Below are 16,619 nucleotides of genomic sequence, written 5' to 3'. Positions count from 1 at the left end.
ATACCTGCGGAATTTCGACCATGCTTTGTTTTGGTTCTCGCGGGCATTCTTGCACTCCGCATTCCACCATGGCCTACGTTTGTTTTGTGTCTTTTTGATGTCTGTGGGATTGACTTCTGTGCGGCTTCTATAATATGCAGAGTGATCATGGATTGTAATTCGTCTATCCCTAGGTCTACGATTGGAGAACTGGGCAGTTTTGAGAGTTCTCGGAACTTCTTCCAATCAGCAGCCTGTTCTTTAAATTTCCTATGATTATTTACAAGCATATTTATGTTTCCTGTGTGCTTTAAGCAAACAGGAAAATGGTCGCTTCCGTACAGATTATCGATTAGTGCACCGTACAGATTTCGATTAGTGCACCTCGGGAATCAACTCTTGAACATCCCCATAGTGGGTGGTGTGCAATGAAATCTCCAACCAACATGAATGGATCCGGGAGCTGGTCAATAAGTTTTTCAAATTCTTGGACGGATAGATGATGGTCCGGAGGAATATATAGGGAGCATACAGTTATTATTCTACCAAAAGTTAGAGCCCGTATTGCCACTGCCTCTAAATCGGTAACTAGTGTGATACTCTGACAGGGAATTGTGTTCTGCACAACAATAGCGACGCCACCCGATGAGTGGGCAGTGCCTTGCCTGTCTTTCCGGTATGCGTGTTGGGTTTAAGTGTGTTTCCTGTAGACAAAGTATGTTTGGTTGGTATTGTGCAAGTATTTGATATATGTCATCCAGATTCCTGAGTAGCCCTCGGCAGTTCCAGTGTATAATGCTCTCAGCAGCCATTTTTGCGAGTGATAAGGGGACGGGTTATTCTAGTGTCACCGCCTTTGTTAGGCGGCTTGACTGGCGGATGTTTTTTCTCTTTGAGGCAGTCTAGGAAACTCCGCCTCTCTTTGGGGGACTCTCTCAGCGTCGGAGACACCGAGGATCCCGGGGTCATTTCCATTGCTTCCGGCGGAGACTCGGAAAAGGATGAGGGTTTGTCAAGAAGGGTAGACTCCCTCTCAGTTGTCTGTGTTGTTCCAGAGGAGTGTGAGAAGTTGACCTCTGGAACTTGGAAGGTTGGTGCAGCCTATGGCTGCTTGCTGGGGGGCCGAGAAAGGCGCGCATCAGCAAAGCTGTACTGCGTGCGCACCGTAACTAGACGCCGCCCGGCCCCCCGGCGCGCTGCGTCAACGTAGGATCTTGCGGAGAGAAGCGAGAGCTTCTTCCAGGCTTCAGGGAATGTTATGTTTTTGGTTACCTTGATTTGAATTATGTTTTTCTCATTTTGGAACATTTCACAGGTTCGCGAGTACGCAGCGTGTGGCCCATGACAGTTGGGACATTCTGTTTGAGTGGAAATGAAACTTTCGGTTGGATGCTCGTGAGCACCACACTTTGCACAGGTGAGTTTTCCGCGACATGTGTTGGATCCGTGTCGGTACTTTTGGCACTTGAAGCATCTTCTCAGGTTTGGGACATAGGGGCGGACTTTGCAGTGAATGAACTCTGCTTTCACAGCGTCTGGTAGACGGGAACAATTAAACGTCAAGACGATATGGGGTGTCACTACATCTTCACCGTTTCGCCTTATGGTGATGCGGCGTAGGGCGATGACACCTTGATCTCTGAAGCCATTGAGGAGGTCAGAGTCTGTTTCGCGGATCAGATCACGTTCTGATATGACGCCTTGAACTGTGTTTAGACTGCGATGGGGGGTAACGGACACCTGTAAGTGGGCGAACTGCTTTTGCTTGAGGAGGATGTCGGAATGATCTTTCTTTGACACTTCAACAAGAAGATCACCGGATGACAGTTTCTTTGCTTCATAGTTTTTGCCTATCAGCTTCTCAAGGGTCCTAGCGATAACAAAAACGGACATTGCAGAAACGGAGTCATTGTCTACAAGAGAGTGTATATTCAGGAAGCGTGTGAAGTGATCACATTGAGTTCGAGTTTTGTCTAACATGTCTTCGGTGCGGCCCCTTTTCAGGGACCGATGGGGTTTTTTGGAAGAAAAAGTACTCATGCGATATGGATATGCCGACGGTTCCTAGAATGTCACCTGTGTTTCACCATCTTATTCACAGGAAGGTCCCGGGGCTCACCGCCTAGTACACAGACGAAGAGCCCATCGGCCGGAGCTTGACCATGGCCCCGACCGCCACCGTTCATGGTTTCTACCCTTCACCTCAAAACCTTTCGATACGGTGCAGATGACAGCTTCGGTATGGGGGCTAAGGGTCCGTGGTGGCGCCAAGCACCATCACCTTGATACTCAAGGTGCCCTTGCGGGGCCTCGAAACCATCTGCAGAGCAAATAAATGTCGCACTTGCATATAATTACGCGTAACATGCGTTATTAAAGGTTATTTCGGGTCAACGTTTCGATTTAGGCTGATGGTATACGCGGTGAATAAAAAGTAGCTCATGTTTAGAGGCTGGTAAATGTTAATAACCTGACATGATTTATCCTACTTTTGTTTAACTTCAGCTTTAAATGAATGATGAATACTGAACTGAATTATGGAAACAAAAAGCTAGGTTAGCGTTTTAACTTAACTAGTAAAGCTAGATCTGGCTAGGTACTAGATGCAGGAATATTTGGATATTATTTTCTATATTTCATTTTTCTAATTACGATTTTAAAGCAATGCATTCAACTTCTACCGCAGCCTCCCCAAGGGAGAACATTATAACCGCTGGCTTCCTGTCCATTCGATCCCGCACAGTAGGGATGAAAAGACAAGATGGTGGTAACAACAACTATGACAACAACTACTACTGCTACTACTACTACTACTACTACTACTACTACTACTACTACTGCTGCTGCTGCTGCTGCTACTCCTAGAGCTACTACTACTACTACTACTACTACTACTACTGCTACTGCTACTGCTACTGCTACTACTACTACTACTACTACTGCGACGACGACGACAACAACAATAACAAATATGGTGTTGCTCTGTGTGGAAGAAGCTGCTGTCACAGTAAATGGATTTAGAGCCGAAGGAATCGCTGGATTGTGCACTCTTTTTTACAGCGAAGGTGTTAGCCTCTAGTTGGTCGGGACTTTTCCTGCTGTGCTTATAAAAAGACATGGCAGCTGGAAAAGTGGTTTGTGTTTCAGTTTCCACTTAACAGAATTGTTTTCTCGTATACTTGAAGTACAATCCGATGCTCTTATGTTTCTAGGTTGGTTTAAGTCATACTGTACGGATTTTCTGACACATCATTAATTTGAGAAATTCAATTACTTCAATAAGGCACTTGCGCTAGGCGGAGAGTGTCCAAGAAAGAGGATGTATGTAGTAATGGTACCGCCACCTAGCGGCCGTGGCCACTCGGAGAGGGCCTCAAACGGCAGCTGGAAGAGGGCTTTTTCGTTCTCTTTCCGCATAAGAGATTTGTTTTCTGGTATATTCGAATAACAAACCGAAACTATCATATCTTCAGCTTGTTTGTAAGTCGTACTTTACGTATTTACTTTTAAACATTCTTTATTTCAAAAAGGCACTCGCTGTTGGCGGACGGCCTAGAAGAACTAGAATGCATGCTGTACTTACGCATACCTACCTGACGACATCACGTGCGTCGTGTGTGGTGGCGGTGCTTGTTTAACGTCGTCTAACTTTGTTGGGTGGTGCCACTTGCCCAAAGTCCGCACCATCTTCGCTGCACTCTCACAGGGTGGAATAGACGCGGATTTTTTCTCTTTGCTCAGTTGCCGAGTCACGACATGAGTGGCAAGTTTCTTCCGGAGAATTTTATGTCTCCGTGACTTCATGTCTTAAGTCACTTATTGCCCGAAAAAAAAAAGGCCGAGGAAACCTTGCGCTGTCACAGTACGAAAGGAAGCTCGCCCTAAAAATAAAAGTAATTTTCCGGACAGCGGTGGGATGAGGAAGGGCGTCTGGTATCGCACCTTCCCGCTCTTTGCAGTCCGGCTTTTTTATAACACGGGCTTTTGTACATTGTTGCGAACAGAAGCCCAAACCCAAACTCCTTCGCACGGCCTTAAGATGGTGCTTGCGCTTGCTCGCTACAGCCTAGGTGCAATACGGCAGCGAACAAGCAGCCAGTGCCCAAACTTTGACATTGAATAGATCGTTTGACGCAATACCCCGCCTTGTCTTCTTGTAGATGTATATACCCTTACAAACGTGCCGTAACCAACCAGTGAGCTGCAGGTGGACGCGTGCCACTCCGTTTTAACCCAACTTTTGAGCTTGACCACGTTTTATGTTAGCGTCCATCAATTTTGTTTCGCCACCCAGTTTGCGCACGACCGCGTTCAACGGTTTTTCATGCCACGTGACTTCTATTTATTTACGAGTTGCTCATGTGTATTATTGTCATCGTAATTCCTCTTGTTCAAAACCATGATAGAGGTACTTGTTCCGTAAGCAGCACAGTAATTCGTGGGTCTGTTCGGCAGCCTAAGCTATACAACGAGCTGTTTATGACGTGTCCCACGGACACACGCTTTGGAGCGTTTCATTCTACTCTAAATGCCCCTATACACCAGTCGTCTTATGTAAGTGATTGTCTCTTTTCACACGTAATGTTCAAGCATCCATGGCTTCTTTTGACTTTTCTTTTGCGAATCCTTTCAAGTGAGGCCCGCACATTCTCGAAGACATATGCGCCCATCAAAGCCGTTGCATGCAAGATATTACGCAACTTCGAAAGCCATAACGACAGCACACGTGTTAGACCAAGCACGCAGGCATGCCAGCTCTACGTCAGCATTTTGGTGCAGACAGACACATCAAAGGCGAGATTTCACCCTGCTTGCTTTCTTTTCCTTGTATTTTAATTCAAAGAGGCGATGCCTGTGAATATAACCTAGGAGGTTTTCTGGGATGTGATTCAGTTAGGAAATGCGCAATAGATAATATCACTTCTTGCAAGAACGCTACACAGTTGCATCATTCGACGCTACGAAATCAACTGCCCTCGCTTGTGATTTCCAAACCAGCAAGTGAATCATATTAAAGGAAAAATACGTGTAATGGTGGTTATAATAATTGCATGGCACGCTGCTTTCTTGTCGCGGCGATATGCCCCCCGAAGAACATTTCAGAGAAATGCAAATAATCAAACTGTGGTATAATAAAAATTTATGTGGGGGCATATTTGTTTTAGAATTGAAGAATTGCGGATCCATTAGCTTGCTTCTAGTATTGTATAAAATATTCACCAAGATAATTTCCATAGAATCAGGGCAACACTTGACTTCAGCCAACCAAGAGAACAGGCTGGCTTCAGGAAGGGATATTCTACGATGGATCATATTCATGTCATCAATCAGGTAATCGAGAAATCTGCGGAGTACAATCAACCTCTGTATATGGCTTTAATAGATTATGAAAAGGCATTTAATTCAGTAGAGATAGCAGCAGTCATAGAGGCATTGCGTAATCAAGGAGTGCAGGAGGCCTACGTGAATATCTTAGCAAATATCTACAAGGATTCCACAGCTACCTTAGTTTCCCACAAGAAAAGGTAGAAAGTTACCTAACAAGAAAGGGGTCAGGCAAGGAGACACAATCGCTCCAATGCTATTCACTGCATGCTTAGAAGTATTCAAGCTCTTAGACTGGGAAGGCTTAGGAGTGAGGATCAACGGCGAATATCTCGGCAACCTTCGGTTTGCAGATGACATTGTCCTATTCAGCCACAATGGAGACGAGTTACAACAAATGATTGAGGACCTTAATCGAGAAAGTATAAAAATTGGGTTGAAGATGAAAATGCAGAAGACAAAGATAATGTTCAATAGCCTGGTAAGGGAACAAAAATTCAGGATCGCCAGTCAGCCTCTAGAGTCTGTAAAGGAGTACGTTTATTTAGGTCAATTACTCACAGGGGACCCTGATCATAAGAAAGAAATTTACAGAAGAATAAAATTGGGTTGGAGTGCATACGGCAGGCATTGCCAAATCCTAATTGGGAGCTTACCACTGTAGCTGAGAAGAAAAGTGTACAATCATTGCATTCTACCGGTGGTAACATATGGGGCAGAAACTTGGAGGTTAACAAAGAAGTTCGAGCACAAGTTAAGGACTGCACAAAGAGCGATGGAACGAAAAATCTTAGGACTAACGTTAAAAGACAGGAAGAGAGCGGTGTGGATCAGAGAACAAACGGGGATAGCCGATATTCTAGTTGACATTAAGCGAAAGAAATGGAGCTGGGTAGGCCACGTAATGCGTAGGATGGATAACCGGTGGACCATTAGGGTTACATAATGGATACCAAGAGAAGGGACGCTAGTGGAGGACGGCAGAAAACAGGTGGCATAATGAAGTTATGAAATTTGCAGGCGCAAGTTGGAATAAGCTAGCGCAAGACAGGGGAAACTGGAGATCGCAGGGAGAGGCCTTCGTCCTGCATTGGACATAAAATGTAGGCACTCTATAAGTGTCACCATTTCTTCTCACCTCACTAAGGCCAATAATATCCCAGGCAATACCTGATAATTCTTCAAATAACCCTGCTAAGCTAGCCTCACTAGATAGGGTGCGCGTGTTGAACGTTGCCAGGTACCGTTTCCAATGGCGGCCTATGCGGACACAGATTCTTAGCACCATCTGCCGCGTCGCAGGACTGACCGCCACCTTGATCAGGTGCTCCGCAGCCACTGGGGACTGAGGGCCACGGTTAAATTGTAGGAGTCATGAGGGAGGCAGCGGCTGAATTCTGCACCAGGGAGGACAATTCCTGTTCTGGTGAGGGAGTGACTTTGTTGAAGCTTTGTGGGCCTTCCTGATTTGGTTGCACCCTGACTAGTATAGCCGTACTAGCTCTCGGCTATACTTTTTTGTCGCTGTCAGGTGCCACATCATGCATGAAATTTCGCCTTAATTAACACCAAAGCTCGTGAGTTCGACTCCGACCACTGGTTGTAGTTCGGGTGTCGTAATGTACTATATCGTAATTAAACCTCCCATAGTTAACTTCGCCCTAATTACCTCTACCTTATTTCACTCTGGCTTAATGAACTTTGTCTTTCATTGGCATCACGAACTGCCTTGATTGGCTCACTTTTGGAACATCGAGGTCCCGCCAACGCTGACTACGCTGGCCTTTCCGTCTCATGAGCCTTATAATCATCATCATCATGACCACCATCAGCCTATTTTTATTTCCACTGCTGGACGAAGGCCCCTCCCTGCGATCTCCAATGACCCTTGTCTTGCGCTAGCTGATTCCAACTTGCACCTGCAAATTTCCTAATTTCATCACTCCACCTAGTTTTCCGCCGTCCTCGAATGCGCTTCCCTTCTCTTGGTATACCCATTCTGTATTGGTCCATGAGTTTATCCATCCTACACATTACATGGCCTGCCGAGATCCATATTAAATGCGCAGCGTTTCTTGGCGAACATTTGCCACTTTGAGAGTATCTATCTAGCCGGCTAGGTCTTGGTGTTCTCATGGTGGTATTGTTAACTTGCTGTTTACCAAAATTGGATAGTATGACAACAGTGTATGACGAACATATATGATAGGTCATGGCACAGCCGCCTAAAATGACAATGACCCAGTGAAAAACACATTAACACTCAAAAACCACCGAAATGGGTCCTGACATGGGTAGTAAGTGAAGGAAGCACTAAAGGATGATGGTAGAAGTGATAGTCATGAGCATGACTCTGCAAAATTGACAATGACTCAGCGCAAAACTTTAACACTGAAAAACCACTGAAATGAGTTCTGATGTGGGTACTAAGTGAGGGAAACACTAAGGGACGATGGTAGAAGTCATAGTCATGAGCATAGCTAAGCAAAATGACAATGACTCACTCAGCAAAAAAGCAACACTAAAACCACTGAAATGGGTTCGCACGTGGATACTCAGTGAGGGAAACAGTAAAGGATGGTGCTAGAAGCCATAGATAGTCATGACCATGACTTTGCAAAATTGTCTGACTCAGCGAAAGATTAACATTCAAAAACCAATGTAATGGGTTCGGATGTTGTACTAAGTGATGGAAACGGCCAAACATTGGTGGTCGAAGTAATAGTCGTGAGGATGATTAAGGCTTTCGTCTTAAGATTTTGAAGGCCTTGCTAAAAGAACCACTGAAATTTGTTCGGACGTGGGAACTATGTAAATGAAACACTAAAGAATGATGGTAGAAGTCGTAGTCGTGAGCACGGCTCCGAAAAAATGAAAATGACAAAGCGAAAAAGATTAACACTCAAAAACCACTGAAAGGAGTTCGGACGTGGGTATTAAGTGAAATAAACACTAATGGATGGTGGTAGAAGTAATAGTCATCACTATGACTCAACAAAAATGACAATGCCTCAGCGAAAAAAGATCAACACTCATGAACCAATGCAATGGGTTCAGAGGTGGTACTATGTGAAAGAAAAGGCTAAAGATTGATGGTCGAAGTCATATTCATGAGCATCACTAAGGATTTCGCCTTAAGGGCTCTTAGGCCTAGCCGACAGGACTCCTCAGACATGCTTGTAATGTAGATCATGAAACAGCCGCCTAAGTCTTGGTGCTCTAGTGGTCGTTTCGTTAACTTGATAGGCTCCCCCTTAGACTACTTCGCATAACATCGATCTCCACAGGGCGTGGGATCTGCCGGCTTTTCGCTGGGTCATTGTCAATTTAAGCGGCTGTTTGATGACCTATATGACACGCATGTCATGAAATTGATGGCATGACCTATCATTTATGTTCGGCATGCAGTGTTGTCATACTATGCCACTTTTGGTGCCTACCAAGTTAACGATACAACCATGAGAGCACCAAGATTTAGGTGGCTAGATAGACAGATAGATAGATAGATAGATAGATAGATAGATAGATATTGTCAAAGTGGAAATGTTTGCCAAGAAATGCTTCGCAATTAAAAGAAATCTTGGCGATGATTAAGCTAGCGGAAATGAATGCGGGTTCCCGTGAAGCAACTAGCACATCAAGGTTGGCGTCATTCGACTCACCTTCTCCCAGACCGCGACAAATTTGCCTTAGACAACTAATGGCACCTTTCCATGAGCGAAGCGATGACCTGGATGCGTATTTGGATTGGTTTTAGAGGATCGCAGTTGGGCAAGGTTGAGAGAAGAGCAAGTGGGCCAGCGCCCTGAGCCTGTGTTTTGTAAGGGGGGCTCTGAGGGTGTTTGGCCGGATGCCAGCAGAAGAATCGTTAGACTATGACAAATTACAAAAAAAACTTTATTGCAGAGGTTCAAGTTAACTGCTGAAGGTCTTCGGAAAAGTTCCGACTGGGCAAGCCAGAAGATTCTGAAATGGGAAAGCAGTTCGCATGCCGTATGACAAACCATTTTGAGAGGTGCATACAGCTGTCCGACACGGAAAAAAACAAATAAAGGAGTTCTAGACAAAGTTGTGGATGAGCAATTCCTGGCCAGATGTAGCAATGGTTTGGCCATATTTCTGAAAGAGAGAAAACTACAGACTGTGGAGGAGATAGCAGAGCAAAGAGACTAGTTTGTATAGGCGCAGCTGTTGAGTAATTTAGGAAAGCGCGTTAGAGATTCTCCCACTTCAGAGGAAGATGAGCTGAGAGAGAAACCCCTAATGGATGGGCAGAGCGGACAGCAGAGATGTTTCCTCTGTGACCGTCCCAGTTGTCAGGCAATTCATTCTCGTGCGGGACGTGATGACCGACGTGAACGGAAATATTCTGAATGGTGTAACAAGAGCGGACAAAAAACTGAGGATTGCAAACGCAGACCACGAGAAGTGTCAATGACTATAGCCCCTAATGAAACTCGCGACGCTCGCAGGTCTGAAGAAAAGAAAAGATTAGAGGTCGTAAGTGCAGCCATTGTCGGTAGTAAAGACCAAGATATGCCAGTGGTAGAAGGTAAAGAAGAAGGAAAAGAGGCTACTGTATTAAGATACACTTGTGCGGACAGTGTGCTAGTAAGGATAAGTTTGGTACCTCCAAAAAGCATGACGGGGAAGGTGAAACCAGTTGTGTTTGTGGACAGCTCGTTGAGATACCTCCCGGAGGCTAAGATCTATATATTCACTATACAGGAATGGTGACAGCCTGGTGCGTAGAAGAGCCTGATCTTAGGAAATATACCAGGACCGAGAGCAGTCGAGGACACATAGTCGCTCAGTGGACCTATCTGGTCAAACAGGTCTAGGAACTGTGACGACAGTAAGAGGCATAAAGAACAAGATGTGAACACGCATATAGTAGTGAGGAAACTTGATGTATCCGTGGAAGAGCTGGGAAGGCAGCAGAGAGAGAATAGACACTCAGACACTCAAGTACGTGATGCGGAGCATCGGTGGAAGACCTATGCGAGAAGGGGTCAGAGAAGGTGCAACATGTGAGCTGAAAAAGGACCTGGTATGTAGAAAACTTGGAGTGAGGGGAAACACATGATGCAGTTGATGCTGCTGATAGAACGTAGAACAGTCCTAATGGAGCAAGGTCATGTTAACGGACACAGAAATGGAAGGCAGATAATAGCGGCACTAACCAAACAATATTTTGGCCGGGAGTACACAGGGAGTTACATACCGTATTTACTTGATTGTTATGCACATTTGGTGTCGCAGCTAAATGTTTCATCTCCTCCCAGGGCCTCCTGGGCGTCCGGATTGTCCTGGGCGTCCGGGGGGGTTTCCGGGACCGCCGGCGCCTCCTGGGCCAGGGGCACCTCCCGTGCTTCCGGCGCCTCCTTGGCCTCCATCGCCTCCTGAACCTCCGTCACCTCCTGGGCCTCCGTCGCTTCCTGGCGCTCCGGCGCCTCCTGCGCCTCCTCGGCCTCCTGGAGCCCCGATGCCTCCTGCGCCCCCGTCGCCTCCATCGCCCCCGGTGCCTCCTGCGCTCCCAGCGAGTCCTGGGCCCCCGGCATCTCCTGCACCTCCTGCGCCTCCTGGGCTTCCTGGGCCCCCGGCACCTCCGTGGCCTCCATGGCCTCCATGGCCTCCTGGGTTTCCTGGGGCTCCTGCGCTTCCGGCGCCTCCTTTGCCTCCTGAGCTTCTTTGGCCTCCTGCAACTTTTGCACGACAGAGTTATCGCTTTTGCTCTCTGCCATGCGTTCGATAACCGTGAGAGCGTGCGTCCCTCGCGCGCTTTCACTCGCACATTTGACTCGATTAAAATTGCGTGGATCATTTCACTTTTTAGACAAATCAATTGCGGTATTCGATTGTAACGCGAGGATTGACTTCAGGTAGCAAAAAGCTGGAAAAACCTCGCGTTACAATCTGATAAAAATGTGGTCGTTTTGTGAGCGGAAGCTCTAAGCCCCATGAGAGAGCCGGTAGTGATTTCGTGCTTTGAACAGTGTGTAGTCCTTTTGTGAGCGCTCATATAGTGCTCTCGAGGATGAACTCCACAGATTGCGAACAGTTGAGTGCAGTGTGTTAGCGCCCATGAGCAATAACGAAAGAAATTATTATGGCAGACACTACGAATGGTAATCTTGCAGTGAAGAACTGTGTGTGTGTGTGCGCGCGTGCTTGTGATTTCCTCTAATCATTTGATGATGTATGGTGTTTAATGGCGCAAGGGCCAAGTATGGCGAAAGAGCGCCATGCCAGTGTTTGTGAGTTTGCAGTGGAGCGATGAATTCTGAAAAGTAGACGAGGCGTGGCTGTAAAGGGGCTTAAAAATAATCGCTTTATAGTGCGTAAAATATACATGTACTAAAATCATGGCAATGACTAGTGAGGTGTACTGTGAAATGAAGAATGCATTGAGAAAGAAGAATACTATATTTAAAACATTTAAAATGTAGTAATTGGCAAGAAGCACTACTGCCTAAACAGAGCCGTTGAACCACAAGGGCCTGGAGGCATGTGCTATAAAAAACTAATATCACAGCGGCATCCTCTGGAGAGAGGATGCACTACGAACTAGCTGGGCTAATAATATGCAGGACCACATCGTTCAAAAATTTGATGACTGCTTTGGCATTAAAAAGCGGTTCTTCAGCAATAAACATAATGGGTTGAAGCTGGACATGATATTGGTACGCTTGTGGAAAATATTTCTTTCTTTCTGTTTCGGATTCCCGGCACATCACGAGGACATGGAGGACGATCAGCCTCTCACCACATCTACCACAGTTTGGTGGTTCATCACCAGCAAGCAAAAAATTGTGGGTGCCATATGTATGTCCTATTCTGAGACGACAGAATAGGACATCAGTTCGTCGTGTTTTCGTTATGGGAGGCCAGAAACCGAACTGTGGTTTAATGAAGTGAAGCTTATTATTTATTTCAGCGTCCCACAAGCGTTGGCAGTGGCTTCGCAGTTTCGTTTGCAGGAAAGCTTCAAATCTGTTGCAGGAACAGCAGTTGTAGGGTTAATAGCCTGATATGTAACAGATGTGGCCATTTGATCTGCTCGAACATTACCCTCAACGCCTCTATGACCCGGCACCCTGCATATAATTACATGCCGGTTTGATATTGTGACGGAAGCGAGATGGAGGCGAAAGATATATTTACAAAATATATACAGAGCAGGCTAGGGCAAGAGATGTCCGATCCGACCCAAGAGCTAGCATCTTCATCGTCGTCTTTGTCGCGCCGCCAAGCATCGCGTTGATCCATGTGTGGATCGCTCCGTAACATCACTTTCCGGCGGCTGAAGCGCCGTCCTGGCGCTTGTTATGAAGGCGAGGAGCTAGAAAAGCAGTATGGCTTCAGCCGGGAAACATGAACAACTTCAGTTCACAGCGATGAGGTCGAATAAGCAGGATCCAGGAGTACAATTTCGTAATTTACGTCACCGAGTTGACGAAGAACCTTGTAGGACCCGCTGTAACGTGAGAGGAGCTTCTCTGATAGGCCGATGCGGCGGCATGGCGACCATAGGAGGACCAGAGAGCCAGGTGTGAAGTGCACGCTTCTGTGTCGGCTATCGTAACGGGACTTCTGGGCTGCTTGCGAAGCAGAAAGTCGATCGTGGGCAAGTTGACGAGCTGCACAGGCTCGAGCTGCGACGTCATTGGCGTATTCAGTAGGCGAATGAGGAGCCGAAGGAAGGAGAGTCTCGAATGGTAATGCAGGATGTCGGCCAAACAGCAGATAAAACGGTGAATATCCGGCGGTGTCATGCCTCGAGGAATTGTACGCAAAGGTAACAAAGGGTAACGTGCAGTCCCAGTCACGATGATCTGGTGAAACATACATGGCCAGCATCTCGGTTAGCGTTCGGTTCAGGCGCTCGGTCAATCCATTCGTCTGCGGATGATAAGCGGTGGTGAGCTTATGTTCAGTGGAGCAAGCACGAAGGATGTCATCTACCACTCTTGATAGGAAGTACCTCCCGCGATCAGTGAGGAGCTGCCGAGGGGCGCCATGATGTAGAATTACGTCGTGTAGGAGAAAGTCAGCGACGTATGTAGAACAGCTTGTCGGTAAAGCCCTGGTGATTGCGAAGCGCGTGGCGTAGTCTATCGCGACTGCAACCCATTTGTTTCCCGAGATGGACGTAGGGAAAGGGCCTAGAAGGTCAAGGCCGACGCGGAAGAATGGCTCTGCAGGGATATCAATAGGTTGTAGCTGACCTGCAGGCAGCGCTGAAGGGCACTTGCGGCGTTGGCAGCGTTCACAAGCAGCGACGTAGCGGAGCACAGAACGGTACATGCCAGGCCAGAAAAACCGGCGTCGGATGCGGGCGTAAGTACGCGAGACACCTAAGTGACCGGCAGTTGGTACGTCGTGAAGCTGGTGAAGAACAGTGGAGCGAAGATGGCGAGGTAGGACAAGCAGAAGCTCTGGGCCATCTGAGCTGAGATTACGACGATACAGAACGTTGTCGTGTAGCTCAAACAGGCGAACAGAATGGTCTGGTGATGGAGAGGTAAGGCGGTCGATGATGAGCCGTAAGGACGCGTCTCGTCAGTGTTCGGTGGGAATATCATCCAAATCAAGGATGGACAGTACGCAGGCGTCGGAGTCAGGGTCAGTGAGGTCGGGAGCATCAACAGGGTGACGTGTGATAAGCAATCAGCGTCCTGATGCAATCGTCCAGACTTGTAGTGCACAGCAAACGAGTATTCTTCAAGCAGTAATGCCCAGCGGCCGAGACGTCCAGACGGATCCTTTAGCGACGAAAGCCAGCATAGGGCATGATGGTCTGTAATTACAGAAAAAGTTCGACCAAACAAGTAAGGTCAGAATTTGGTGACAGCCCACACTAAAGCCAGGCACTCGCGTTCTGTGATGGAAAAGTTTCGTTCGGACGAGGACAGAAGGCGACTGGCGTAGGCGATGACACGTTCCTTGCCGTGCTGTGTTTGGCCAAGGACAGCCCCAATTCCATGACCACTGGCATCAGTGCGAAGTTCCGTAGGCGATGAAGGGTCGAAATGGGCCAGTATTGGTGGTGTAGTGAGTATGCGGACGAGGGCAAAAAACGAAGCTGCTTGTTCGGGTCCCCACACGAAAGGAATGTCCTTCTTCAAGAGTTCCGTAAGAGCGCGGCCGATGTCCGCGAAGTTCCGGACAAAGCGACGAAAGTAGGAACATCATCCTACAAAACTGCGGACGTCTTTGGCTGAATGCGGCACGGGAAATTGTTGCAGTGCTCGCACCTTGTCGGGGTCTGGTTGAACACCGGCAGCACTGACAAGGTGACCGAGCATAGTTATCTCGCGCCGCCCGAAACGGCACTTGGCGGAGTTCAGCTGAAGGGTGGCTCTTCGGAAGACGGCAATAACAGCCGATAAACGGGTGAGGTGGCTCTCAAACGTAGGCGAGTAGACAATCACATCGTCTAAAGAGCATATACAGATGGACCACTTATATCTCCGCAGCAGAGAGTCCATCATACGTTCGAAAGTTGCTGGGGCATTACACAGTCCGAACGGTATGACCTTGAATTGGTATAAGCCATCGGGCGTAACAAAGGCAGTTTTTTCGCGGTCTATAGGGTCTATTGAAATCTTCCAATAGCCAGACCGAAGGTCGATGGAAGAAAAAAGTTGCAGTGGCTTAGCTCAGCTATGCCAGGATATACGTAGCGTTAGCAAAGGTTCAGCTGATTATTCTTAGCTTTCCTGGTTGTCTAGATTGTAAAGGATTAGGTTGATTGTCATGCTTACTGCTGCTCCAATGACACACACGCGGTGTACGTATTATGTGGCACATGTATATAGCCTTCTTCTGTTCATTCCTCCTACGCTCAACCGCTAATTGCCAGGCAATTACTTCGGGATCCGATGAGTCAAGCTTCTCCGCTCTTCTGCGCTGTTGAGCAGCATTTGCGATCTCCTTCTTCATGGCTATACCACACTGGCAAACGCCAGTCAGAAGCGCAGAGCCTCCAGCGCAGTGTCAGACGGCGACTGCACAGCGAGCGCGCGCCGGCGCCAGTGCGTCTACCACGGCTACGACGTCACTCCTCTGGAATGCTCAGACCGGCGCCGGTGAGCCGCGCGCGGCGGCGGCGGAGTGCGCGAGAGGTGCCGGCTCCGGTGGCTCCGGTGCGCAAGCCGTGTGACATCACTGATCCTTGCGCATGCGCAGCACGGCTCTTGATGTGCCGCGCGAAACGGGCTTGGCTAGGCCAGTGTAGCTAACGCTACAAAAATATCGGGCTCCATGAAGGCAGTCGAGGATGTCATCGATACGAGGCAAAGGGTAGACGTCTTTATGAGTGACTTTGTTCAAATTCCGATAATCAACGCAGAAACGCCAGCTGCCGTCCTTCTTTTTCACGAGAACGACAGGGGAGGCCCAAGGGCTAGATGAAGGTTCTATGACGTCTTTTGTAATCATTTTGTCAACCTCGTTCTGGATGACTTGACGCACGTGAGGCGATACGCGATATGGATGTCGGCGTATAGGAGTGGCGTCACCAGTGTTGATGCGATGAGCCACGACTGATGTTGGGCCTAGAGGGCGGCCGTCAAAATCAAAGATGTCACGATAGGACGCCAGGACCCGGTAGAGATCTTGGGCTTGCGCCTGGGTCAGATCGGGAGCAATCATCTTGTTAATGTCGTCGAGAGACGAAGGCGCGAAGTTAGCCGAGCAAGAAGGCGGTGAAACATCGGCATCCAAAGTGGCAATCTCGTAGGGGTCAAGCGCGGAAATGGTGGCCAGCGACATGCCTTGCGGGATAACCTGAGTCAACAGGCTGACGTTGAGAAGCGGCACGACCACCGTATTGTCAGCAACGGAAACAATGTTGTGAGCCAGGGCGACATCGCGGGCTAACAGGACGTCGATAATCGGAAACAAGACGTCGCCATCGGGAATGTCGCGTGAAGACGTCAAAGTAACGTATGTAGCAGCTTGAGGCGGCAAACGAACGTGATGGCGAGAGCATAAGCGTGGCGTTATGTCGGCTGGACTGTCGGGAGGATGGGGCAGCTCAAGCTGAAGAGCACCAGTCGCACAATCAATGAGGGCAGAATGGGTGGACAAAAAAATCTAAGCCGAGGATAAGGTCATGGGGGCACTTCTCGATGACGGCAAATTCGACGGAAGTGGGATGACCAGCAATGCAGACGCGGGCGGTGCACATCCCAAGAACGGCAGGAGTCCCTCCGTCAGCGACGCGGAGTATGCGGGAGGCGGCAGGCGTGAGCACTTTATGAAGGCGTCGACGAAAATCTGCACTCATTACAGAGATGTGCGCTCCAGTA

At 48.0% G+C, this 16,619-nt stretch overlaps 3 protein-coding genes across 9 annotated transcripts in view; 1 reads left to right on the top strand and 2 right to left on the bottom strand.

Annotated features, from left to right (window-relative positions):
- LOC119466316 (uncharacterized PE-PGRS family protein PE_PGRS20-like) overlaps positions 1-16,619 on the bottom strand; it is a 1,297,174-nt gene that overhangs the window by 935,128 nt on the left and 345,427 nt on the right. The gene's annotated exons all lie outside the window — the stretch shown is intronic.
- The window catches only part of LOC119466319 (uncharacterized PE-PGRS family protein PE_PGRS20-like), a 1,091,962-nt gene that overhangs the window by 770,170 nt on the left and 305,173 nt on the right, over positions 1-16,619 (top strand). The window lies entirely within an intron of this gene.
- On the bottom strand, positions 9,192-11,048 carry LOC119466315 (lethal(3)malignant brain tumor-like protein 3). Its single transcript, XM_037726816.2, has 2 exons — positions 10,529-11,048; positions 9,192-9,270 (listed from the first exon to the last, which is right to left on the bottom strand). The coding sequence occupies exon 1, from the start codon at positions 11,046-11,048 to the stop codon at positions 10,545-10,547; it is 504 nt and encodes a 167-aa protein (XP_037582744.1). The 3' UTR covers positions 9,192-9,270; positions 10,529-10,544.

Source organism: Dermacentor silvarum, chromosome 10 (assembly GCF_013339745.2).
Source record: "Dermacentor silvarum isolate Dsil-2018 chromosome 10, BIME_Dsil_1.4, whole genome shotgun sequence".
Classification (NCBI taxonomy): domain Eukaryota; kingdom Metazoa; phylum Arthropoda; class Arachnida; order Ixodida; family Ixodidae; genus Dermacentor; species Dermacentor silvarum.
Note: the sequence above shows the minus strand (reverse complement) of the source record. Positions and strands in the feature narration are given on the sequence as shown.